Genomic DNA, 23,614 nt, shown 5'->3' on the forward strand with positions numbered 1-23,614 from the left:
AAAGAATGGCTTTCCTTATGTGTATGTGTGTGTGTGTGTGTGTGTGTGCGTGCGTGCGTGCGTGCATGTATGTGTGTGCGTGCGTGTGTGTGTGTGTGTGTTTGAGACAGGGTTACCTTGATGCAGGTATGGTACAGGTTCTCCGTGTACTCTACCTTCCGGGCATTCCTGAAGTGTTTAAGAAGAAGCTTCAGATGCAGGTGGCTTTCCTACCACTGGAAGAGATCACTCTGACCGGTGTGGGAGTGTTCCCCAGGATCAGCCTGAATTTACCACGAATCCTGTGTATGCACCCACACACACACACACATGCACAGAGATATGTTCAATCCAAAATCAATGAGCTAGAAGATGAATATTTAGCTCATTAAAATTTACTTTAAAATAGTGCTTTTGCTCAAAATAAATAAATGATTCTGCATCAGACAAAAGGGCTGAAAGTAGGACTTATAAATACATATGATTACATCAGTGTGTTACCATCTTATAGAACTATATAAGGATGTTGTCAATTATCCTTGTGAACTCACATTTCCCTCGTTTTCTCTTTAAACCAGTTTTGTTGAAAAGCATCAAGCTCAAACGGTCCATAATAGACCTCTATTGTGATAACAGTTCTTGAGACACAAATTCAACTTCTTATTTCTGCACTGTGATTTCTCTTACAGCGGAGGAGTGTTATAGTGACGTGTTACAGCAGGCCAGAACAGCTGTGGAGAAAGATGGAGTCAAAGAGAAGCTTATATATGAATTTACTGTTCGGGGAGGAGCAGCAACAGAGGCGACGCGCACACTCACAGTCAGTAACTTCATATATACTATGAAGTCTCACATATATTAGTGACACCTCACATTTTCTATAATTTTGTTGAGGATTAAGAAAAAATACCTATTAATATGTATGCTGACTTGATATTGTGGACATGTAGGGAATTTATGAGGATTTGTAGGGAAAATTAAGCACAAATAAAATCCCTTATTGCAGAGGTATTTACAGTTGTAGATTGGTAAGGTTTGTTTGTTTCCTCTGTTGAGTGTTTTTACCACTTCTTGCATCACCTGCTATTCTCTGTTCTCTCTTTGACCTCTAGTATGAAGATCTGCTTCACATGGAAATCGAACGATTGTTGGTCAAAAAAAATGCTCTTGCTGTGGCTAATAACGTGCTGGAGACTGAAGAATCACAAGAGTCCTTCAGAAAGTGGAACAAGCTAATAAAGTATGTAAACACAACTACACACATGCATTTTGGTGACTCTGTTTTGAAGTGAGAACTTTGTCAAACTGTGCTGGGGAATTTGTGACTGTTTAGCTTTTTCTACTTTGTGCGCTCTTGATACAATGTCATTATATCTCGTTGAAAGTTCACAAATCTATAATATAATTTATAAGATACTTAAGTTCAGTATACAAAGCAAAATTATATTTAGTAAAATTATAATACATATATTCTAAATGTTTTTACAGACTTTAGTCTATAACAATAAGTTATATTGCTAACATGCGTGTTTGTGCCCAGTGTTTTATTCTTATTATTTAAATCTTTTTCCCAGGTTCCAACTCCCAGAGTACATTCTGGATTTTGGTTTTGTCATTCCTGGCAAAGTCGTGAGTCGTGCTGTAAAAGTCAGCAATAATGGATCAATACCTGTGTCTTTCCATCCCACTAGCAAACATCTTGGGGACACAGGTAATGCAATGTCCTCCTACTTTTTCAGGTCATCATCGCTTTCTCTCTCTCTCTCTGTTAGACTAATTTACAAGAACAAAAGGAAAATAAACTTGATCTCTGATAACTCTAGAACAAAGATGAGGTAGCTGAACAAGTGACAGTTTTACCTAAAAACCTTAGATCGTTAAAGAAAGATTACAACAAGACACAAGGTTACAATCTTGGATGGGGATAGTTTGTTAAATGCAGGCAAAGACAACCTGTGTTTTTTAAAATGCTTGAAATAAGGATTAGTGGGGTTAGGTTCATTGGTGAATCTAAATTGTCCATAGGTGTGAATGTGAGTGTGAATGGTTGTCTGCCTCTCTGCATTAGCCCTGCATCAGGCTGGGAACCTGTCCAGGGTGTACCCTGCCTCTCACCCTGTGGTAGCTGGGCTCTCCAGCCCCCCTGCAACCTTGACAAGGATAAGCAGAAGAGAATGGATGGATGGTTGGATGGATGGAATAAGGATATGTTTGGAAGTGTATTTAAGACAACTGGCGCTGCTTTAAAGCAGCATCGAGTATTGATTTCTTATAGTTGTTTTTTCTAGCTTAGTGTGTTCTGAAAGAAGACAATAGAAAATGTAGATTTGTAGCAGTTTTGAAACCATCTTCATGTCTAAAGCTTTTGTACACAGTGGTAAATTTAAGTATTCACCTCAAGTAAAAGTATCATTTTTTAAAATTTCTCTTTAATTTAAATGATTTTAAAATAATTTATGACTCTTTTTGGTTCTTCACAGGTTTCACAGTAGACTTTGAAAGCATGAAGAACCAACCCCGTGATGAGACGAAGAGTTTCACAGTTAAATTTGACCCTCAAGGAGTCAACCTGGATTTGGGTTATACGAGTGCTATTCTCCCGATCCAGGTATACACAGGCTTACACCTGTACATGTCCACAAACTAAATTTGTGTCTTTTCACTCTCCCTCTATAAGTCATTTTGGATCTAAGATGATTTTCTTTGCTGTTACAGGTCGCAGGTGGTCCAACGGTGCAAGTGCGACTGTGTGCAGTGGTAACCATGCCAGCTGTCACCGTTTCCAGTAATACGATTCAATTTGACACTCTGCAGTGTGGCATGTGTCAGGTACACCATGATAACAATGGATGATGACTCTGTGAAAGTTCTTTTCTCTTCCTATTCCTTTCTCGTCTAATATTTAATTTCAAATACTTAGTAAGTCAAAAATTGCTGTGCCTTGAAAATATTTTCCAAGGCACAGCAAATTTCCCCCATTCTTTCTTCTAATTCCACCATAATAAGCAAAAAACAATACAAAAAAAGAGTACAAACAATATTTGTAGTGTATACAAAATTATTACAAAAATCAAGCAAACAATAATAGCGATTCAGTTTCACCATCTAAGTGTATAAATAAGGCTCAAATATTTATATTAACTCTCTGTCTGCGTTTTTTTGTTTTTAAGCTCTACTGTTATTCCATTGCATACTGTTTTTTAGATAAAAATTAATGATACAAAAACCAAATTCACAACTTTAACTCATATTTCATCTTTTTAATCCATCTTTTATATACTTTGTGTATAAATTGAATTTATTTTCTTCATTTGTGATTGGACTGAAAGATGTAGGTAGAATCATATAACCATCCACAGTCAGATGATACAGAGAACCAGTGGGTACTTTCATTCAAATATAGCACCTTTTAAGACAAAGATCACAAAGTGCTTCACAAAAAATCAATAAAAAATTTAAAAACAAAAACAGAATAAAGAACAAGGTAACTAAATGCAAATCAGAAAGATGAGTTGGGGTTTTTTTTATTATAAGAGACCACTGAGTCCACAGATCTAAAACTCAAAGGGAGAGACTTCCAGCGTCTGTGGCCCATTCTGGCAAAAGCGCTGTGTCCTTTAGTTTTCAGCTTGTATGATGTACAGTAACTGTGTCCTGATCAGAAGACCTCAGGGACCTCTTGGGGACGTATTGCTGCAAACGTTTAATGATTTAAGCTAGTCCTAGATATAAACCTAGTGGGAGTATCCCCCCACAGAGGGACAAAAGAGGAGTGAAAGAGGAGTGAAAGAAGCCATCTATGTCCACTGTGAGCGACCATCTTTGAACAGAGGCGGTGGTTTACGACACCAACTCTCTGCCATCTATAATCCAGTTTTGAGTTCCCTCCCCAGACGCCTTAACACCCACACACATCCTGGGCCATTTGACCTCAGGAATTTGCATGATAAGGTGGGGCCAGGTTTCACAATGAGCTCACCCGAAACCCTGGCTGATTGGGACCCACACCCAGTTTCACACCTTGGCTCAGGCGATTAGAGGATCATCAGGGGGTCCTTTTGTCCCTCTGTGGGGGGATACTCCCACCAGGTTTATATCTGGGACTCTCCACCATTTGACCTTAGAACTGAAGAAGCTTCTCGGATGAGAGGTGAAACGTCTTCAAGTAACTTAAAGAAGTCCAGACGCTTTTCTTTGCAAGCTCCTTTGACTACGATGACCTGGATGACTGAGAACCTTCACAGACTTATTTTTATGTATTTAACAAATATATTGGGTCTGCTACTTTTGTTAGTGTTTGTTTTGAAAACATTAATGGGTTCAAACATGTTTGAATTACAGTGTGTTCCACTGAGATGAAAAAAATATATGCAATTACAGTAAAATCTATTATTCAAAGCTAACCATATTTGCAAATTTCTCATCTCTATATGTCTTTTCTTGGACTTGAGCATCTTTATATAATTCACAGTCCTTAGTTATCATTACTGGGCCATGTTGCAGCCTTTCACATCATCTTTTATTTTAAATTTGCCTTTTTTTACCAGTTCTCCCTTTAATTCAAGTTTCTTCTGATTGGCCGTTCCTCACAATTAACAGTTTTGAACAGCAGGTAGGTACAGCTGTCAAGCACAGAGCTCTAACTGGGCTCACTGTGGTGCCCTCCTACATATGGTTACCAAGAAATCCGGTAAATCAGTGAATTGTCAGACCTATACATTCGAACCTTTGGTATTCTAAAGGCATGAGTAAATCTCTTTAATTGAAACCAGTTTTAACTTGCAGTAATGCGATGTCATTATATTTAATGACATATTGTTGTGCAAAATATAAGAATTTCTTTATAACCCAACAGATGAAGACAATACAGCTGCTGAACCATGAGTCTGTGCCGTGTCACTGGAGCATAGCTGAGGAGGTTAAGCCTTTTAAAAAGGTATGACTGTTGTTATTTTGTGGATAATATAAAAAATGGAATCCACAGGCCATCTGTGTCGTGCCAAGAAAGATATCAGATAGAGAGAAATACAATAAACGTGATGCCGGCATTTGTTCTCATTCTCGCTCAGATCGATAAGTTCCTGCCCCTCTACAAGCGTAAAAAAGCCTTGCAGGAGCAGCGTCCACCTCCAGTGGTGTTTGAGATGTTTCCCTCCTCTGGTGTGCTGTCCCCTGGTGAACGGGTCAATGTCCACATAAAGTTCAAGCCTGCTGATGGGGTGAACTGCTTTTAATATTAGAACAATAACTGTTAGATATAATTAGTAGCATAACATCATACTGCTTAATCATGAAAAAGTAGCAAAAGAACGTGATATAAAATATGACAAAAGACCTACTGTTTTGCTCTGTTTGTCTTTCAGTGCCCTTACAACAGACGGCTAGTGGTGCGAGTCGCTGACAGCACCCAGGAGGTGTTCATCACAGCTCAGGGTCAGGGTGAGGATCCACATCTCGAGTTCTGCCCTTCGGTACTCGAGCTGGGCCCTTGTCTCCCTGCCAGCACTGACGTTGAAGCTGAGGTTACAGTGAAAAACCCCTGTTCTTTCCCCATTGAGTTTTACTCCCTGGAGTTTGACACACAGTATCTCCAGGAAGAAGAGGTAGCACTTTTTTTCTATAGTTTCAGAAATATTGTTGCAAATTTACTTTAAAATGAAGTGCATGATTTTTAAAGGCAAGGCTACAAGTGGTGTAGTAATATGAAGAGATTATGTGATTTCCTTTTATTGATAAAATATGGCATGATTAAAAAGGCATCAGCGAAAGAGACAAAGTAGAAATGCTGTGCAATGCAATTCTGATTGGGTAGTTTTCTTCCACTACAGTTAATCTCACACAGCTTTCCTGAATTAAATTATTTGTTTTTGTCTTTTGCATTATGTAGTGTCTCTAATGAGACATTTTTCTGGGTTTTTAACTGCCCTCTCTTCTCATGGTCACATGCAGATTCTGCGTTTGATGCAGGATTATAAAGACAACAGTGTGTTACTACTTCCTTCACGTGTCCCGGGAGAAGGGCTTCCCTCAGAACTGCTGGACTATTACAAGGAGTATTGCTCCAAGATGAAAGATGAAGGTATCTTTAAAGATACCTAAGCAGCTATTGATAATATACACACAGTTATGTGAGCACATATTTGTTTTAATGTCTGTCATAATGTCACTTTTAATTGATCTGTGTGCCCCAGAGCTGAAGGCAGGTACGGGTCATGACGATCAAAATGAAGACACACAGGGAGGAAAAAATAAGCCTAAACTAGATGAAGACCACCCAGAAATTAGAACTACAGGTGTGAAACCACCTGAAATGTGTAAGTACATCAAGTTTCTTCTTTGTTGGTTCTCAGTCATCCAGGCTATGATCACCTTGAGTTGCTTTTACCTTGAAAGCAACAGGACTTCTTTGTAATGTCCTTTAAGATGTTTCACTTCTCATCTAGTAGTTCATAAAAAAATGCCATCAATTTTCAGACTTGTGTAATTTTCTTTGCAAACATTATTTTGCTTGTAAAATTAACATTTAAATTCAAATTTAGTTTTTTCAGAATTGACCAGATTGGCGAGCAGCAAGAGTCTAAGACAGTTCGAGATGACCCCTATCTGCAGAGCAGTTGCCCAACATATGGGTGTTGACCTGTCACCTGAGGCTCTGGTTGCACGCAACTGCAGAGGCATTGCTATTATCGTATATGGAGCCCCACTGACAGGTTTAAAAACACATTCTGCAATGAAAGAATTTAAATGACGATAGTGTATAAAACAATCATCCCCTGCTAGAGTCAGTTAACTTGATATAAAAGGTGTGTGTGTCTCTTTTTTTTCAGATAAGAGCAGCATAGCAGCTGCTCTGGCACTTCGGTATGGAGCAGCGTGCCTCTGTGTTGATGATGTGGTTACAGATATGCTTTTAAATGGCACTTCACCGGTTAGCCTGACAGCCAGACAACTCTTTCACTTTGCTGCTACAGAGCATGCTCAGAAAAATGCTAAGGAAGCTGGTAAGCTGGAAGCTAGAAAGCAGCTTGTGATGGAAAAATGAGTAACACCTTTAACTGGTCATTTTCAGTTTTAAGTAAGCGGTTAAGAGCTGGGCTGCAGCGTGATTTAGCTGTCAAAGGAAAAGAGGGTGCGACCTGGGCAGATTGCCAGTTTATTGCATGGTCTGAAAAAAGCATAATCTTTAAAAACCGTCCCAAAACACAGATACATGTTTTGAAATCAGAAAGGTTTTAATATGGTTAGAAAACTGAAATGAAATTATGAATTTATCGTTGGTGTGAACAGGTCCAAACAAAAGACACAGAAAATGGCCTGATATCAGGCAGCAATACCAACTCTTTATAGCCTGACTCTCACATCTGCAGCCAGGCAAACACAAAGAGGACAGAAGAGTAAACCTTCTCTATATGTGATTGTTGATTTTTATTAAACTGTTTTGTTTGTTTTTTCATTTAGCTAAACACATCTTAATAGTTGTACTATAAAGTGATGAAGAAAATGTACACAGCAGTATAAAAACTCACCAGAATTTAGAAAATGGTCTAAAAATGAAAATTTCCTTGGGACTAAACCATTAGAACCTACACTTACTGTATCCTCTGCAGTAAATTAAATGAAGCTTACCCCCGTCCTTAGAGATATTTAAGATCTTTTACAGTAAGGCAGGATACCATAGCAGAAGAGTAACTAAAAATTACCCACCTGCTACCAGGTCTGGTCACTGAGGAAACATCTGGATCAGGACCCACAGCACCTCTTGAAGCCTCCGATCCAGATTCAGTGCCTTTTATACTAAATACAGCCAACAACTGTGAGGACAACAGTAGTGAAAATGACTCCAAGGCTCCCCTGATGACTGAAAATCAACACATTGTCCATTGTCTGGTACATTTTCTCAAAGTATCTCCGTATCTGTTGTCTTTGAGCTTTTCACAGGACTTTATTTTGTTTGTTTTTACTTTTTCTTTCTGTTTTAATGTATTTCTTTTCTCTATGAATTAGTGGTCTGGTTCTTGCTTTGCAGTTAAATAATTCATTTAAATTTCATTTCCTTTACACCTCTATACAAAACTATTGTATAAACTGTGAATACAGAGTAATTGTTACTCATAGAAAACCAATTTATTTAGTGTGATTTTGCTTCAGGGAGGAGATGTGACCACACTGAGGAGTCTGTTGCCTGAGCATTTACTGGTTGATATCCTAGCAGAAAGATTTCAGGTGAGGTATTACATGGTGTAAACATTGTGTGTATATACAGAAACGTGCAAACTGAATAACTCTTAGCCAGTGCTGTGCATTAAATTGGCACAAATAAGGAATGTTTTCTCTCATGTTTCTCTATTTATTTTGTAATTCTCTCTAATGTTGGTGCTTACGTTGTGATTACAGTTAAGCGATTGTTATCATGGAATAGTGATTGATGGCCTGGACTCAGCGTACACTCGGGTTCCAGTGAGCACTCTGCAGGTTGTTCTCAAGGCCTTAAGTAGCCGCAAACACATCTATTTGGTCAACTTATCTGACTCTTATACAGCCCTGAAGGCCCGGGAAAGAGCTCAAAGCGAAGCTGAAGGTAAAATATTTACAGACAGAAATTCTTATACCTGTGAACAGAACTTATAGTTGTAATGTTTATGTATTGAATTAGATAAATGACCAAATCTGTGTGTGTTTCAGAGGCTCTGCAGAAGGAGAAAGCTGCCAGGGAGGAACAATGGCTGCAGGACATGGATGAGGAGGAGTATAATGCTCTGCCACAGGAGGTGAAGGAGCGTATTAACAAAAAACACAGAGAGGAATTCCGACAGCAGAAGTTCAGGTACTGACAATATTTATTTTTTTCAGCGAGGTTTTAATTTCTAGTTTTACCAAACTGCACAAAGTCAAAACTGATGTTTTAGCTTGATGAAATGGACACAGTCATCAATGGTATGATCAACATGCCTAGTGAGGGTCAGTTCTCTGGGTGAAAATGCCTTGTTGATGCCAGAGGTCAGAGGAGAATGTCCAAACTGCTTCAAGCTGATAGGAAGACAACAATAATTCAGATAATCACTTATTACAATCCAAGGTATGTAGAAAAATTGGGTCCATCCTGCCTTGTATCAAAGGTTCAGGCTGACGGTGGTGTAATGGTATCAGGGGTATTTTCTCTTGTTCCCTAAGTACCAGCTAAGCATTGTTTAAACACCACGCACACACAAGCCTACCTGATTGCTGTAGCTGTCCATGTCCATTCCTTTATGACCACAGTGACCACATCTGCTGAGGGCTGTTTCCAGCAGGATAACATACCATGTCACAGATCATAGAGCGTCTCAAACTGGTTTCTTGATGGTCTCCATGAAATTAATTTCATTTTACTCAAATAACTTTCCTAGTCACACAGTCTCTATCCAATATAGCAGCTTTGGAGTGAAAGCAGAATCAGATATGCAGCTGACAAATCTGCAGCAACTGTTTAATACTGTCATGTCAGTATGGATCAGGATCTCTGAGGAATGTCCCCAAATCCTTGTTTACTATGTTATGAAGAATTTAGGCACTTCTGAAAGCAAAAGGGAGCCCAACCCAGTGATAGCATTACATGCCTAATAAAGTCATCATAAATGATAAGGGAGGTACAGAGTGGTTAATCCATGGAATACAGACGATTAAATTAAATTTCATATTTAAGTTGTTAAGAAGAAAAAGAAAATATAAACACAAATTATGAAAAATAGCACATTGGACTGATTAAGTTCCGCAGTGAACACTTCCAGTTTTTAACATTCGTCTGAAAGGTGAATTTTTAATCAAAATGGCATATTCAAAGAATCAATAATAAATAATAAATATGTAATATGTGCTTTAAGAATTATATCAATAATGGTTTAGAATATGGCATAAGCCACTATAACCACATTTTGAGGTATTTGATGTCATTCATTTTCTGATTAAACCAGTTATAGACTTAGATTTACTATATCTACCATGTAATAAAAGCCCTCATAGTCACTAGTTCTTGCTTCCTTCTACATCCAGGAATATTGTGCACAGTTTTATTTATGCTGAGCATGCACAGTTTCACTCAAATACCAGGAATATATTCAAGTTCAAATGAAAGTAACTAAAAACAATTCACTTGTGTGTAAGGGAGCAGATGGCGAAAGAGCTGGAAGAAAAGAGGCAGCAGGAAGAAAACCAAAGGTTAAAAGAGGTGGGTGGAAAGAAGGACATTAAAGAACCATCAAGGAAGAAGAGCTTGCTGGGGGCTAAGCAGGTCTGTATCCAGTCTGAAGACCAGCAAATACAGAGAAAAATTAGAGCACTGAATTAATTTCTCCCCTTTCCTCTGTAGTCAACAGGGGCATTGAATGTGCTAAGGGCGTCTTCTGTTAATGACTCCAAAGAGCTATTAGGGGACACAAGAGAGCAATGTCATCTAAATGAAGGTGCAGACAAGTGTAAAAAAAAACATGTAATATTTTATAAAATGTAATATAGGGTAAAAAATGAAACGGTTTATAGAGTGCAGCATAATCAGTTCTGGTCATTATTCCTACAGAGCATCATAGCAAAGAGGCCGATGATCCACAGAAGCAGACAGAAGGAACCACAGGTTCTCCTCAACCCACAGACACACTGGAGATAGACAAGGTAGATTAGAGCTTAGCAACGATGTCAACACACTCAACCCCAGTGCATTATTTAAAATGGTAGATATGTATAGCAGACTAATTACCTACTTTGTAACTTACTGGAGTTTTTATACTGCATGTTTGGGATACATTATTTCATAAGATTGTGTAATGTTATACAACAAATTAGATATGAGGAATGATGGAATAATAAATTGAGTTGAGTTAAAAGAGTTGAGTTAAAAACTCAATTGAGTTAAAAGAGTTGAGTTAAAAGAGTAAGTCAATAAATTGACTTACTCTTTTAACAACATGTCTGATTTTTTTCAAGTATGTTTTGAATACTTGCTTGATTTTAATTTGAGAAAAAAGGGATTCAAGAGTAAAAAAGTACTTCTTGTTGGCCTATCTGTTACTATGTGTGCTGTGAAATCTTCAGCTTTTCTTACTTTAGTTTTTAAAACCACTCAATGAAGAATTAATGATTTACTCTGCAATCCAGTGTCTTGCATTCTGCACAGGATCTAATTACATTAAAGTATTTAATTTTGCTTTTATATCTAACATGAATCGTGTTTGTTGCCAGAATACAGAAACTGTAAATGTGAAGAGTGCAGGAGAAGAAAAAGAGTTGAAAGATGGAAAACAAGTAGGGGAGAGGAATCAAAAAGACAGAGCAAGACAGAGCTTACCTGCTGGGAAGGTTTGTACAAATATGCCATTTAAGGGCTCTTTGTTAAGTCAATAACATAAAATCCGAGGCCTGTATTACAAAGCAGGATTTAGTCCAAGTAACTTTGGGTCCAATCCTGGGTTTTCCGTACTTCTCATTCAGATGCTTCGTACTCGCCTTGGTAACTTATGCTGTAAACCTAACCTGTTCTGGTGCACATTTTGTTCTACATTAGAGGTTAACAGACTCACATCATTGCCTACTAACCATTCAAGTGCCACCATTCCTTCATTCTCCATTCTCCATTGCTCACCATACCCCCATTCAGTCACAGGTGGAGAACCTGCAGTCTAAGTTCTGTCAATACGAGGAGAGCCAAGCCCTGGTGGAGCATATCCTGCAGCACTGGGACCGGCGCCGGGGATTGTTGTTGGTCCCACTCCCCACTGAAGATGCTTTAGGGTCAGCTGAAGTTACAACAGAGAAGCAGGTGTGTTAGCTGGCCAACACACCTGGTGGTCCTCCACCAGGTGGCCCTCCAATCCCTCCTTTTTTTTAACTTAAATGTAAGACTGCTTGGAAAATTGGAAAGGTGTGCTATAATTCTTTATCCTTGTTTGAATCCAAAATATTTTTTCCATCTACACAGTCCTCTGCTGATAAGAAGAGCAGGAGAGTCGGTAACAAGCTCATATCACCTTTGCACAGTCAAATAGCAGGACTGTCAGAAGCAGAGAAGGTAGACGACAAGGCATCTCCTCTGGACATTCCATATATTGTGTTAAATGTAACAGAAAAAGACTACATGAGCATCATAAGCAGCTCTTTGCCTCCCCTAGATGAGGTATAGCATCATTTCACAGATCTTTCATTTTTATAAAATTATTAATTATGTTTCTGTTGAAAATGGAATTGTTCTTTCATAAGTTTAAGATGAATTCCTAATCTATTTTCTTTTCTGCTTTGGTCTCATTAGGTGTTGGATGATTTAGGGATAGGTCCTAGTGGCCCTCCAATCCCTCCTTCTGTCACCTTCTCTGTCGTTCCTTTTCCCAAAAAACGAGAGCAAGCTAAACTCGAACAGACATGTTTCACCTTCCTGGTTCCTTCAGGGCTGGATGAAAAGGACAAGAACGAGGATGAGCTGCAAGCATCCGTTTTAAAGTTATCGGTAATGTCTATACAAAAAAATCATTCTTAATTTGAGGCAAAATCTAAAATACAAGCAACTTGGACCTCATGTCCATTTAACCCACACAAGCTTATTTTGGTGTTAAAGGCATGAAATTTTAGGTTTTTAAGTCAGAACACTGTTTGTCTGCTGTTTTTGTAAAGGAAGAGGCAGCAGGCTCTAAAGGTCATGGCAAGGCCACCATTAAGGACAGCACAGTGGCGAAGGACAAGGATAAAACGGGCCGAGAGATTCACAGGAGCAAGAAACAGACTTCCACCAAAACAAAAGCACAGGGACCAGACCGTCTCGGGTCACGTTCACTTGCCTCCTTCCACCCCGAGGATACTGACCAGGAAGAACATCAAGCAAGCTTGGAACAAAAACGCAGCCATATGTAAGACGTACTGCAGAATCACTAATGTTCATTAGTGTTTTTTTTAATTTGTTGTTGGTGCTGCTTGTCTGAATGTGTGCTTGTATGCATTTAGTCTGACAGCATTTCGCTGGGTTGTGCCAGCTGGCGGTGAGGTGGTACTCAAGATCTGGTTCTACTCAGAGTCACCAGGAACTTTTAAACATACCTTCAACTTTGAGATAGTCGGGACCCGGAGACTCAACCAGCTCATCTGCAGAGGAGTTTCTACCTATCCTTCCATCAGCAGTGATTACACGTCAGTCTGCATAGTGTGATGAACTAATGTAGTGAAATAACTGCAAACGGAGAGGTTGTAGTTGGCGTGTTGTGTTCTGCCTCACTTTGTAAAAGTCTAGATCTATTTTTCACAGATGAATTAAGTTTGAAGCTTTTTAATAGTCTGACTTTTTGTGTGTGATTTCCACAGGACTGTGTTTCCCCACAGTAAGAAAGTCACTCAAACTAAAGAGGGGCTTCTGAAGACCTATGTAATTAAACCTGGATACTTTGAGTTTGGACCTTTGCTCTGTGGCAAGACCAGAGACAGGTGAGAGGCAGAACTATGGCTATAAATGGTTTCATGTGGTTGTGGATTTCTTTGTATTTACAGATTCACGTGTGTGTTTTCTAGATACAAGGAAAACAGGTACCCCGAGAACTCAGAGAAGCTGGTGATTCACAATAACTCATGTCTGGAGGCTGAGGTCCAATTCAGTTTCAAGCATGATACGCAGGCCACCACATATCTGTTGGACCCCCCAGCCATGACCCTCACACCGAACCAGAAACAGGTAGAATAGCACTAATGCTGTGTGATAATTTTACTCTACTTTCTCTACTTACATTTAAATACTTTTCCACCCTACAAGGAGTTGACGCTTTGGTCGTACCCAACAAAAGTAGGACAAATGAAGGACGGCTTGATTTGCCAGATCAAAGACAATCCTGAGCTTGTGGTCATTGAGCTTTCGTGCTGGGGCATTCGGCCAGAGTTGGAGTTGGAAAGCAAGCATTTGCACTTTGACAGGATTTTGCTGCACAGGTACCAACATATACCACAGTAATTCAGGGAACACGGATAACTATTGCTCAGTTTACAGATTCAAAAGTGAATTTAAAAAAAAAACATGAAGAATTTTCTCAAAAGAAAGGAGCTTCATGATAAAATCCAAATATGCCACAGTGGATAATTTGGGATTTCTCTCTCTTCACCCAACCTTTTTTATCCTGCCCAGGAGGGACAGCCGCAGCATTATGATGTATAATAAGACAGCTCTGCCAGTGTCCTGGAGATTGCAGGGTGTGGAAGAGTTGGGTGATGAGTTCACTGTGCCACAAGATCAGGGCATCATCTCACCTAACTCTTCTTTCCCTTTGAGCTTGCGCTTCAGAGCCCGAAGGCCACTCAATATTAAGAGAATCTTACGTCTGGAGGTAGAGTACAACCAGAGCAGTACTCATGCTGTAGTTAATAAATAACATGAAATAAATGAATATATTATAGACATGTTATACACACAGAAATACATCATGTGGGTTTTTTTTTCCAGGTAGCCGATGTGGAGAAAATTCTAGGTGTTGTATACACTGAAAATATTCAGGTTACTGCCGAAGCCTATGACGTGGACCTGGAAATCAGTCCAGGTACAAATGAAACAGCTTTTTGTTTAAATGTGAAAGTGAATGTGGGCCTTTTATTGATTTAAATGCAGTAAACAATCAGATTTTGACCATTTTGAACCTGCACTTCCATTCTCCACATTTTATGCAAAAGAAGGAGTCACATAAAAATGATATTTAAGTTGAAAAAATGTAACAAGGATGTTACAGTAACTGAAAATCCATCATACAGACATTGTTATATACATTTATATTTCCTTAAATAATGAAAATTAAGTAAAACTTCCTTTTTATCATGAGGAAATATTTTTGTCACAGAGAACCGGCATCTAACGCAGCTAAGGACCATTAACAGATAGCACTGCAAAATGACTGACTGAGTGGGTGGCAGGATATAATAACCACCAATAATGTACTACATGCTCATGTTTCTATGTCAGATGGCTGTCTTAATTTTGGAACCATCAGAGTCTTTGAGGAGGTCAGACTGTCTCTCAGATTGGAAAACCAAGGAAAATATGAAGTATCTTACAAGTGAGTTTAAACTGATAGTTTTTGCAATATTTTATTCATATAAAGGTTTTCATGGAACGGTCATTTAATTTTATTGTTCTCTTATCACAAGGTTTAATGTTGAGCAGACAGACCCAGCGCAGCCAGACCTAAACTCCATTTTCAAAGTGTCTCCTCAGTGTGGTAGTCTGATGCCCAACAAACCCACAACAGTGAACATCCTCTTCAAACCTGATGTGGAAGTGTTCATTAAAGACCAACCTATTCTGCCTTGCCAGGTTCGATCCATAAAAAGTAAAAACTTTATTTAAAAGATTTAAATAATTGATAGCTGACACTGAGTGAGCTAATCTTTTGCAGGTGATTGAACCGAGCATTGGGACAGGAGGAGAAACTGTAGCTATCGTGGCGATCAGGGTTTCAGCCCGATCTGTTTTCACCAGGTGAAGGCCGATTCACGCTCTCATTAATTCTGCACTGTTAATATATTATTTATTAATAGTGCAGAAACATTATTGTATTATCGTATTATAGTATAGAATTTGAAAAACTGTGTTTCTTTCATCTCATTTCCAGCCTCTTATTTTGTTCATATGAAGCAGCTTTGTAGTTGTTTTTTTGTTTTTGGTGTTTTATGTTCGTCTCTCTTCAGGTACAAGATCACACCTTCATCCGACTTGAACTTTGGTCCTCTGATCTATGGCAACAAGAAAAGCCAAAGCTTCACCATCGAAAACAATGGGGTCTTTGAGGCCTCTTTCACCATCTGCCGCATGATCACAGATCCCGTGAGGACAGGGTAGGTCAACAGGACACACAAAAACAACACATCCAGCACATGTTATTTTAAAGATATTTTATTTGCTCCACCATTTTTAGTTTTAGTTTTCACAAAACAAAATTTTGTAACATTTATTGTTAATAAATTGTGTATTTTTTTCTTTACATTCTGGTCTCAGGGGTCCCGGTAAGACTATATCAAGAGAGACCCTTTCAGGGAGGCCCAATGCTGCCAAAATACCACCAGAATCCTTTCAGAGTTTTCTTCAGGTGAGAGAACGCTGGTGAATTTCACACCAGTGACAGTGCCTGATAGATGGTCCTGTTTGTGGTTTTACAGTCATTGGACTTATTCATTATTAATTTTCTTAGAGTTACATTTTCTGTTTATTTTGAGATTAGTCAAGCTAATAATTAACACATGAATAATCACAAAACAGTCCTGACATTTTTTCTTTCAGTTCCATTGAGTTGTTATGGATTTACAAAAGTAAAACAGACAACATAGACATTGAAAAGGTCTATAAAGTGAATTAATAAGAAACATCATAAAACCCCTTAATTTTAACAGGGAAGCAATACAAAAAACGATGATGATGGTCATGAAATTAAATTGTGTATAATTTTGTGTCTTTGATTTTTATGCTTAATAATTTTTAAAGCAAAATAAACTAAATTCTGCTCTTTGACATTAAATTTGATTTCTTTTTGTAAGTACTTCTTTCAGTATTCTCATCACCTCTCCTTGCTTCTTATGATTTTCCTGAATTCTTCCAGAATCGCCTCAGCGTGGGTATGTTCTCAGTGTCTCCCTGCATTGGGAGCCTACTGCCAGGGTCTCAGCAGCTGGTGACAGTGGACTGTGCAGCTGAACAGCTGGGCAGGTGGAGCCAGGGTCTGCACATTGACATCATTGGGCGTGACCCCTCAGACCATCCTGATGGCATACCCTACACACTGCTGGCTGAAGTCTGCAAGCCAGGTGAGAGCTGCATGATTCTTTTTTGATCAGTAAAACTGGTCAGGCTCAGCTCTACAGTCCTGAAATTACCAAAGGCATATTAAAAAGATTTTTGATCAAAGATCAAATTTTGTTCTAAATTTACTGCTAGCCGTTCTTTGACTTAAATCATATTATATCTAGCTCTTTTTTTTGTTTTCTAGGCATAGTATTGGATATGGCCTCCATCTTTGAGGAACACCATCTGTGCTGCAGCAGTAGCCAGCTTTCTTCAGAGCAGTTTTGCAATGCTAAAGGGATTTTTGTGCTGGATGAAAATAAGTTTGTCTTCAACAAAATCCTGGTGGGTCAAACCAGCCGAGCTCGCTTCAAACTCACCAACAGCAGCAAGGTCCCCTGCATGCTCAGCTTGGCCATCAGAAGTGCTGGGCCTAAGGTGAAGTGTTTAAAGTCACAAGGATAAATGTATATAGGACTGTTTCTGTCTATCATAATGTAGGTAGAAGTTTGAGTCTAAAATATGTATGTTTTACAGTCATCCCGACACATTGAGGTCTTTGACTTGCCTGTGACAACACTGAGCATTCCCAGCTTCTCGCACGCGTTTGCTGTTGTCACCTTCACACCTCAGGCAATGCAGCATTACAGTGTTGTGTTTGAGGCCAAGGTGGAGGGAAGTGGAAGGTAAAGAAGCAAATGACTGTGTATGCCACTGCGGTGTTGTCTTTAGTTTTTCTATCCCTTCTTTATCCCTGTTACTACTGTATATAATAACAGAGTTACAGCACCGGTTGTTTTCTGCTGCTGACTTCTCCCACCCTGCTCTCTTCTCTCTGCTGGATTAAGAGTGACACCCACAATTAAGACCAGCGTGCTGGAGTTTGACCTTTTGGGACAAGGCACTCTGCCCAGTGTTTGTGTGGTACGTCCAGGTCTGAGGAGCAGTAAAGGAAGCCCAGTGCTGCACTTCAGATGGGTACCGGTAGGGCGCAGATATATCCGACCCCTGGTGCTGTTAAATAATGGAAATGTTCCAGCTGAGGTGAGAAGAGGGAAAAATTCCAAATTTCGTCTGTTTACCCATTTTAAATTCAGTAAAACCAAATTACACCAAAATATAAATATTATTATTTACAATGCATTCAGAAACATAACAAACAGTCTAGGTAGAATTTCATGAATAATGAATGTGTTTTCTGAAAATGTGTATAGGTCCAGATTGACATGCTGGATGAGCATGGAGTGTTCACCCTAAAAGCTGCGTCTGACAACATTAACACCTCCGTGGACTCCACACAGCGTGCTTCAGGTAAATAAAACTTGTATTTGTGAAACAACGCCTACAGAAAAGTGCACTGTAATTTTAACTGTAATGTTTTAATGCTCGTTTTACCACGGCACTCTGAAAATACAGCTGACATTTCTTTAATCTAAGCACACACACTGAATCCTTCATGCAGTGAAGCTTGCCTGCTCACTATTGTCTAACTCATGGTCAAATCAGTCACTTAGACTTCCTGACACATTGCAGAAACTGAGTTCTTAAGGCTGTAGTGTGACTTTCTCTCCTAAGTGGCCATCTTAACATTGCTGGGTACTGTCTTACATATTGTTGTAACGATTCATCACATTAGCTGGCAGTTTTTCATAGCCCATTCAATTTATGTCCCAATTTATGATTTATGGATCGTAACCGACATGACTCGGTTTTACCCTGTCTTTTCTTTGAGGTCAAGTGTGATCTTCTTTTACTTTAACAAATGCACTGAAAACTAGTGGGTGAGGCTTTAAACCATTCACACTTCCCACTCCTCAATGATTTCTGACATTTTTCCTTCTCCACAGAGCACAAATCGGTGCACAGAGTAAACCTAAAGCTGAAGATTAATGAACCAGTGGAGATTGAGGTTGGCTTCTGCTCTGATAAACCCTTGAGTGTCAAGGCAAAAATGTCACTGCAAGTGAAGGACAACCAGCAGAGCAACACTACAATAGAAGTAACAGGAGAGGCTTTCCAGCCAATTGTCTCTCTAGATCACATCAGCAGGTCGTTGCAGGATATAGGACATGAAGATGAAAAAGAAGGTATGGCATAAGATTTTTTTTACAAAACCTCCTAATCTTGTGATTTAGTTCAACAGAAGCTTGAGTCTTTTATTAAAGACCTAATTTCTCATTTATAGGTAATTATGAGGTGCTGAATTTTCGTGACTGCCATGTAAACGTTCCATACAAAGAACGTTTTACTATGACCAACCACAGCAGCAGCCAGGTGCTGAGGTTTGAGTGGCCCCCTAGTGGACCTCATGTCAGCTTTTCACCACAGGTAAAATATCAACAAAGTGGCAGAGGCTGTCAAAACTGTTAAATGCTTTTTCATAGCAGTGATAAAATGTGCTTTGTCAAAAGTTGCTGGTTAGTTTGGCATTATTTTTGAAACAAAATAATGCCTCAGTGCAATCAGCACTTCTCTTGTGCAATAATTAAATAATTTGTGGTTTTAAATATGTACCAATGACTTTATATTAATTTATTTATTATACTTGCTCTTTTTAAACTTTGTATTGATGTTTTTTTTGTTTTTATGTGAGCTTGAGCAACATAATTTCATTCTGCGTTGCATATTTGAGGTAGTGCTGACAATAAAATGACAATGACAATAAAAAAAAATCTTGAATCAAACCAGCGTCAACAAATAGTAAATACAGCTATAGACATTATTTCTGAACACACGCAGTTCCTTTCCTAAGACATTGATTGTTGTAATTTTACATTTTCTCTTGCTTGTTTTACTGTAAGCTCTGGAAAACATTTAGCTGCTTGTTGTTACAGGTGGGACACCTTCATGCTGGTTGCTCTAAGGAAGTGATTGTCACATTTAGCTCCAGCAAGGCAGTGACTCTGTCTCAGCTGCAAATGAGATGTAAGGTTTGCCAGGTGGAGTTCCAGCAGCCTGTAGAGGAGGTTGCTGACTGGGATGACCGACACAAGACGGTGCACTGGCTGAGTTCTTCAGAGAAAGCTTCAGATGCATCCAAACAGGCTGTAAAGGACAAGGTACATGTGGTGCCTAGCTTATTGTGCTAGAGAGACAAGTGGTGTCAAATGCTGTATAGGGAGACAAGTTAATAAATCACATTCTTTTATCCAGGTGATAAGAACAGATCCTGAGCCTTGCTGCTCTGTGGTCGACAGCTCTCAGGTGGAGCTTGAATTACGCATCAGTGCTGTCTGCGACTATGTGAAGTTAAGCTGCAGCACAAACACCATCCTCTTTGAGAACACCATGCTTTTCCAAACCAGGCTGCAGCAGTAAGTCAGGTTTTGTGTACAACATATTCCAAGTCATCAAACCTAATAATATATAACATGGTATTCTTGTGAAACATTATTTGGGGTTTCTTATTCATCACATAGAAATGAAAATACTAAAGATCAAAAAGAAAGCCACTAAAGGCTTATATGTGATGTATATCTAACATTACATTCCTCAACATTGGGCACTGTATTCAATTCAATTCAAAAATATATCTTTCTTTCTGAGTATTCTGAGTATTTCTGAGTGTTACTTTTTTTGTTGTCTGCACACATGCACGTAGACTGCAGGTAGTGAATGAGGGAAGTATGAAGGTGGAATTCTCCTGGGAAGTTCTCATGGATCCAAGCAGCAATATTGTCAGCTGTGACCAAGAAGGTACGACAGAAATATTATATCATCAATATTATTGGGTCAACTTGTCATTGTTGGATTTGATCCTGAAAATAAGTGCTATTTCTTTCTGTACCTACACGTGAGTACTTTAAAACCTGGACTTGACTCTGTGTAAATGTCTACATGTGGTGTTTAACAGAGGGGACCTCGACTTCTCGACCTGGCAGCAGATCAGCAGGATCGCTGACTGAAGCCCGTCCTCTGGCGAACTTGTTGTCACTTCTAATGTTGAACCCTGAGCTTCCTCCTTTCAGCATTGAACCCAGCGTAGGGACCATGAAGCCGGGTGCCAGGCAGAACTTCACTGTTCGCTTTTTACCCCTGCAGGTGTCCACTTTTCAGGGAAAGTTGTTTTGCAGGTAAGGGAAGTGTAACATTTCCATGCAGGTAAACGTTCAACTAGGTATTTTCTTCAAGTTTTTTGAAAATGGCGTCAATGGTTTGGATGCTTTTCTTTCCTTTTTGTGAGTATGCACATTTCTTCCAGTATTCAGAATTTGCAGGATGAGAAACAGGCCCCGTGTATCTCAGTGTGTGGCCGCAGCCTTTTGCCCCAATTCCACTTTGACCTGGAAGATTCAGACTACATCAGTGGGAACCGTCGTAACTCTGAATTCAGTGGCCCTCTGGACCCAAACACCAGAATTTTGGAGATTCATGCCATTGGTTTGTCTGTACCATCAACAAGGTAATAGCAAGTAAGGTTAGAACTTCTATCTCTGTCAGTGTAACCCGGGATGTTTCATGCTCTCGGTTGACTCTTTAGGTCTTTTAGTGTGGTGAACCCAACCAGTAAGCCCTACTCATTCAAATGGAGGTGTGAGGACAAAAGTAGGAGCCATTTCCACTGTCTTGTTCCATCTGGTGTCATTCCCCCTGGGAACAAAGCAGAAGTAAGAATAGACAGAGTGCACCCACATAACAATGATGGTCTTTTCGTCGTAAAGTATCTCACAGAGTGTACTACCTCATTCCCATCTTGATTTCGTTTTCTCCATTTGTCAGTCTTGGGTTCTCTTCTTTTACCTTTATCTGTCTTTATTCATCTCACTCACTCCACGTGTTTTTCTTGAACTAACATTATATAGCATTATGACCACCTGCCTGATAGCTAGCCCCCCCCCCCCCCCCCCACCTCTCTTTTGCCATGAAAATACCAAATAACTGTGATGCACTGGGTATTCTGATACCTTTCTATCAGAACCACCATTAACGTTTTTGGCAATTTGAGCTCCAGTAACTTGTCTGTTTTCATGAATGAGTCTTGGCCACCCCTGAACCTGCTTTGTCTGCTTTGTTTGCAGGTGTGTTTTGAGTATGTTGCCGAGCAGCTGGATGCAGTGGAGTCCTTCTGGACCTTCATTGTTGACACTCTATCGCTATCTGTTCCCTTCCTATGTGTGGGCACTGCTAGAGAACCAATCACCTATCTCGACAGACCTCACTTTGACTTTGGGGAACTGCTTCTTGGTAATTCAGTTTTAATATATACAAACGCAAACGTTCAAATAATCCCTTATACTTATACTTTGTGCGTATTTGCTTCTTTTGATGGTAAAATTAGATGATTTTTTGTCTTTAACTGGCTTGGCTAATGAAATGCAACAAAGAATACATGTCATTCAATACAATCTTACAATTGAGCATAGATTTACAGCAAGTGTGATGATGTCCTGCTCTGCCAACTCAGTCCCTGCCTGCATCAGCTGATGGCTCTACCAATGCCCTTCCACAAATCCAGTTGGCAGCTCTCACACAGGGCATGCTACCTAAGTTGCTTTAGCCTGCCTACGGTTGATGTGCATCTGCAAGCTGCTTTGCAACCCACTTCCAACACAGCTCCTCTTTCAGTTTATGCCTTAAGATTAGTAAATATACTGTCTCTAATGATATCTTGGTGCTAATGGCAGATGTGTTGCTACAATAGGTTTTTCTAAGAATAAATTAATCTATCACATTCTGATACAGATTACTTTGAATTTTTCCATGTACTCTTAAAGGAAAAAAAGTGGAACAGGCAGTTAATTTTGTGAGTGAAGAGGAAGAGCCCTTACATTTCTCTGTGGTTCCTTCATCTCTTTTCTGTGAAGACCAGCAATCGAGGCTCATATTGGAGCCCATGACTGGCACAGTGGCACCCAAAAACAGGTTAATGACATTATAATCTTAATTAGATAACGATGAAATATGCTCCCCAATGGCATGTTATAGGAAGTCTAAGAGAAAACTGCATCAGATAATTGTAAACTGTTTTGTGCAGGTTGCCGTTATTGGTGTCGTTCACACCTTCCTGTGAAGGTTATGTGAGTTTCAAAGTGGTTCTGAGGGTGAAGAAGAAGTCAGAGCCACTCACACTGATCATTAAGGCTGATTGTTTCACCCTGAGCACTTCTGTACAAGTTGAGAAGCCAGAGGGGGGCCTCAAAATGATTGCCCCCAACCAAGAAGAAACTCTGGACTTTGGGGAGGTCAACACAGTTTGATGATACAGACAAAAATATTCATATGTATATATGTACAGTCACCTTCCTTTACATGAGAACTTAGAGCTTCCTGTGTGTCTGTCTGTACAGGTGGGGATTTCAGAGCAATCCACTTTTACTTTTCTGGTGTCCAATCTGTCAAGATTCATCCTGGAAGTGAACTTTGAACTAATGGGTCCCAAAGCACTGCAACAGCACTTAGTCACAAAAACACAAAATGCTGCCATCGATGCTGGGAAGCAGCTGCAGTCTTCACTGTGTTTTTTCCCCCAGTGCATTTGCAACCTCAAAGACGTCAAACTAAATATCAAGGTAATAGGCTGGTGTGGATTTTTATAGAGGTAACATGCTTTAAAGGATCAGCGAGGCTTTTAAGTCTAAAGGAAAACATCATGCTTGTAGTTCTCTTTTAAGACAAGCTCATGTACATGTAGGCAGTTTGGCTGAAGTTATCATTTTCATTAGCAGTTATTGTTATACCATAAAAATAGATCATCTTTTAGAACTAAGTCTGTCTATCTGAGTATTGTGTGATGTTTTTTTTGTTTCCTTGCTGACAGTTTAACCAAAAGGCATTTCCAGTGGAAATGGGCTGACATATCCTGAGCATAACCATGTATAATGTGGCTTTGTAGCTTATCAAGGTCGTACTAAAACATTTTTTGACAGATTTTCGAGC

The 23,614-nt window shown here is 39.4% G+C and overlaps 1 protein-coding gene across 4 annotated transcripts in view; it reads left to right on the plus strand.

The window, feature by feature from the left end:
- The first annotated feature begins 113 nt into the window (after positions 1–113).
- LOC148095642 (axonemal central pair apparatus protein HYDIN-like) overlaps positions 114–23,614 on the plus strand; it is a 38,960-nt gene continuing 15,459 nt past the window's right edge. The window contains exons 1-53 of one of the 4 annotated variants that reach the window (XM_087837052.1): positions 114–285; positions 669–799; positions 1,092–1,219; positions 1,554–1,690; positions 2,460–2,587; positions 2,695–2,808; positions 4,835–4,915; positions 5,049–5,198; positions 5,343–5,582; positions 5,929–6,058; positions 6,171–6,293; positions 6,519–6,689; positions 6,807–6,980; positions 7,694–7,866; positions 8,128–8,202; positions 8,374–8,557; positions 8,662–8,803; positions 10,120–10,246; positions 10,325–10,418; positions 10,532–10,623; positions 11,191–11,307; positions 11,606–11,767; positions 11,927–12,121; positions 12,254–12,448; positions 12,613–12,845; positions 12,940–13,122; positions 13,294–13,413; positions 13,498–13,657; positions 13,736–13,908; positions 14,102–14,300; positions 14,417–14,510; positions 14,927–15,020; positions 15,112–15,277; positions 15,360–15,442; positions 15,652–15,798; positions 15,959–16,049; positions 16,557–16,761; positions 16,944–17,176; positions 17,276–17,424; positions 17,587–17,782; positions 17,953–18,049; positions 18,586–18,825; positions 18,924–19,066; positions 19,573–19,797; positions 19,892–20,052; positions 20,340–20,434; positions 20,592–20,811; positions 20,940–21,140; positions 21,219–21,345; positions 21,757–21,922; positions 22,453–22,600; positions 22,713–22,920; positions 23,026–23,247. In XM_087837052.1, the coding sequence (XP_087693178.1) occupies positions 129–285; positions 669–799; positions 1,092–1,219; positions 1,554–1,690; positions 2,460–2,587; positions 2,695–2,808; positions 4,835–4,915; positions 5,049–5,198; positions 5,343–5,582; positions 5,929–6,058; positions 6,171–6,293; positions 6,519–6,689; positions 6,807–6,980; positions 7,694–7,866; positions 8,128–8,202; positions 8,374–8,557; positions 8,662–8,803; positions 10,120–10,246; positions 10,325–10,418; positions 10,532–10,623; positions 11,191–11,307; positions 11,606–11,767; positions 11,927–12,121; positions 12,254–12,448; positions 12,613–12,845; positions 12,940–13,122; positions 13,294–13,413; positions 13,498–13,657; positions 13,736–13,908; positions 14,102–14,300; positions 14,417–14,510; positions 14,927–15,020; positions 15,112–15,277; positions 15,360–15,442; positions 15,652–15,798; positions 15,959–16,049; positions 16,557–16,761; positions 16,944–17,176; positions 17,276–17,424; positions 17,587–17,782; positions 17,953–18,049; positions 18,586–18,825; positions 18,924–19,066; positions 19,573–19,797; positions 19,892–20,052; positions 20,340–20,434; positions 20,592–20,811; positions 20,940–21,140; positions 21,219–21,345; positions 21,757–21,922; positions 22,453–22,600; positions 22,713–22,920; positions 23,026–23,247 (8,199 nt within the window). In that variant the 5' untranslated portion in view covers positions 114–128. The remainder of the gene's footprint in view (positions 286–668; positions 800–1,091; positions 1,220–1,553; positions 1,691–2,459; positions 2,588–2,694; positions 2,809–4,834; positions 4,916–5,048; positions 5,199–5,342; positions 5,583–5,928; positions 6,059–6,170; positions 6,294–6,518; positions 6,690–6,806; positions 6,981–7,693; positions 7,867–8,127; positions 8,203–8,373; positions 8,558–8,661; positions 8,804–10,119; positions 10,247–10,324; positions 10,419–10,531; positions 10,624–11,190; positions 11,308–11,605; positions 11,768–11,926; positions 12,122–12,253; positions 12,449–12,612; positions 12,846–12,939; positions 13,123–13,293; positions 13,414–13,497; positions 13,658–13,735; positions 13,909–14,101; positions 14,301–14,416; positions 14,511–14,926; positions 15,021–15,111; positions 15,278–15,359; positions 15,443–15,651; positions 15,799–15,958; positions 16,050–16,556; positions 16,762–16,943; positions 17,177–17,275; positions 17,425–17,586; positions 17,783–17,952; positions 18,050–18,585; positions 18,826–18,923; positions 19,067–19,572; positions 19,798–19,891; positions 20,053–20,339; positions 20,435–20,591; positions 20,812–20,939; positions 21,141–21,218; positions 21,346–21,756; positions 21,923–22,452; positions 22,601–22,712; positions 22,921–23,025; positions 23,248–23,614) is intronic. The other 3 variants (XM_087837051.1, XM_087837050.1, XM_087837049.1) reach the window with 3 other exon arrangements.

The sequence above is a fragment of the Neolamprologus brichardi genome, unplaced genomic scaffold, assembly GCF_056152115.1.
Source record: "Neolamprologus brichardi isolate AB-2024 unplaced genomic scaffold, ASM5615211v1 NODE_ptg000063l+_length_572389_cov_1, whole genome shotgun sequence".
Classification (NCBI taxonomy): domain Eukaryota; kingdom Metazoa; phylum Chordata; class Actinopteri; order Cichliformes; family Cichlidae; genus Neolamprologus; species Neolamprologus brichardi.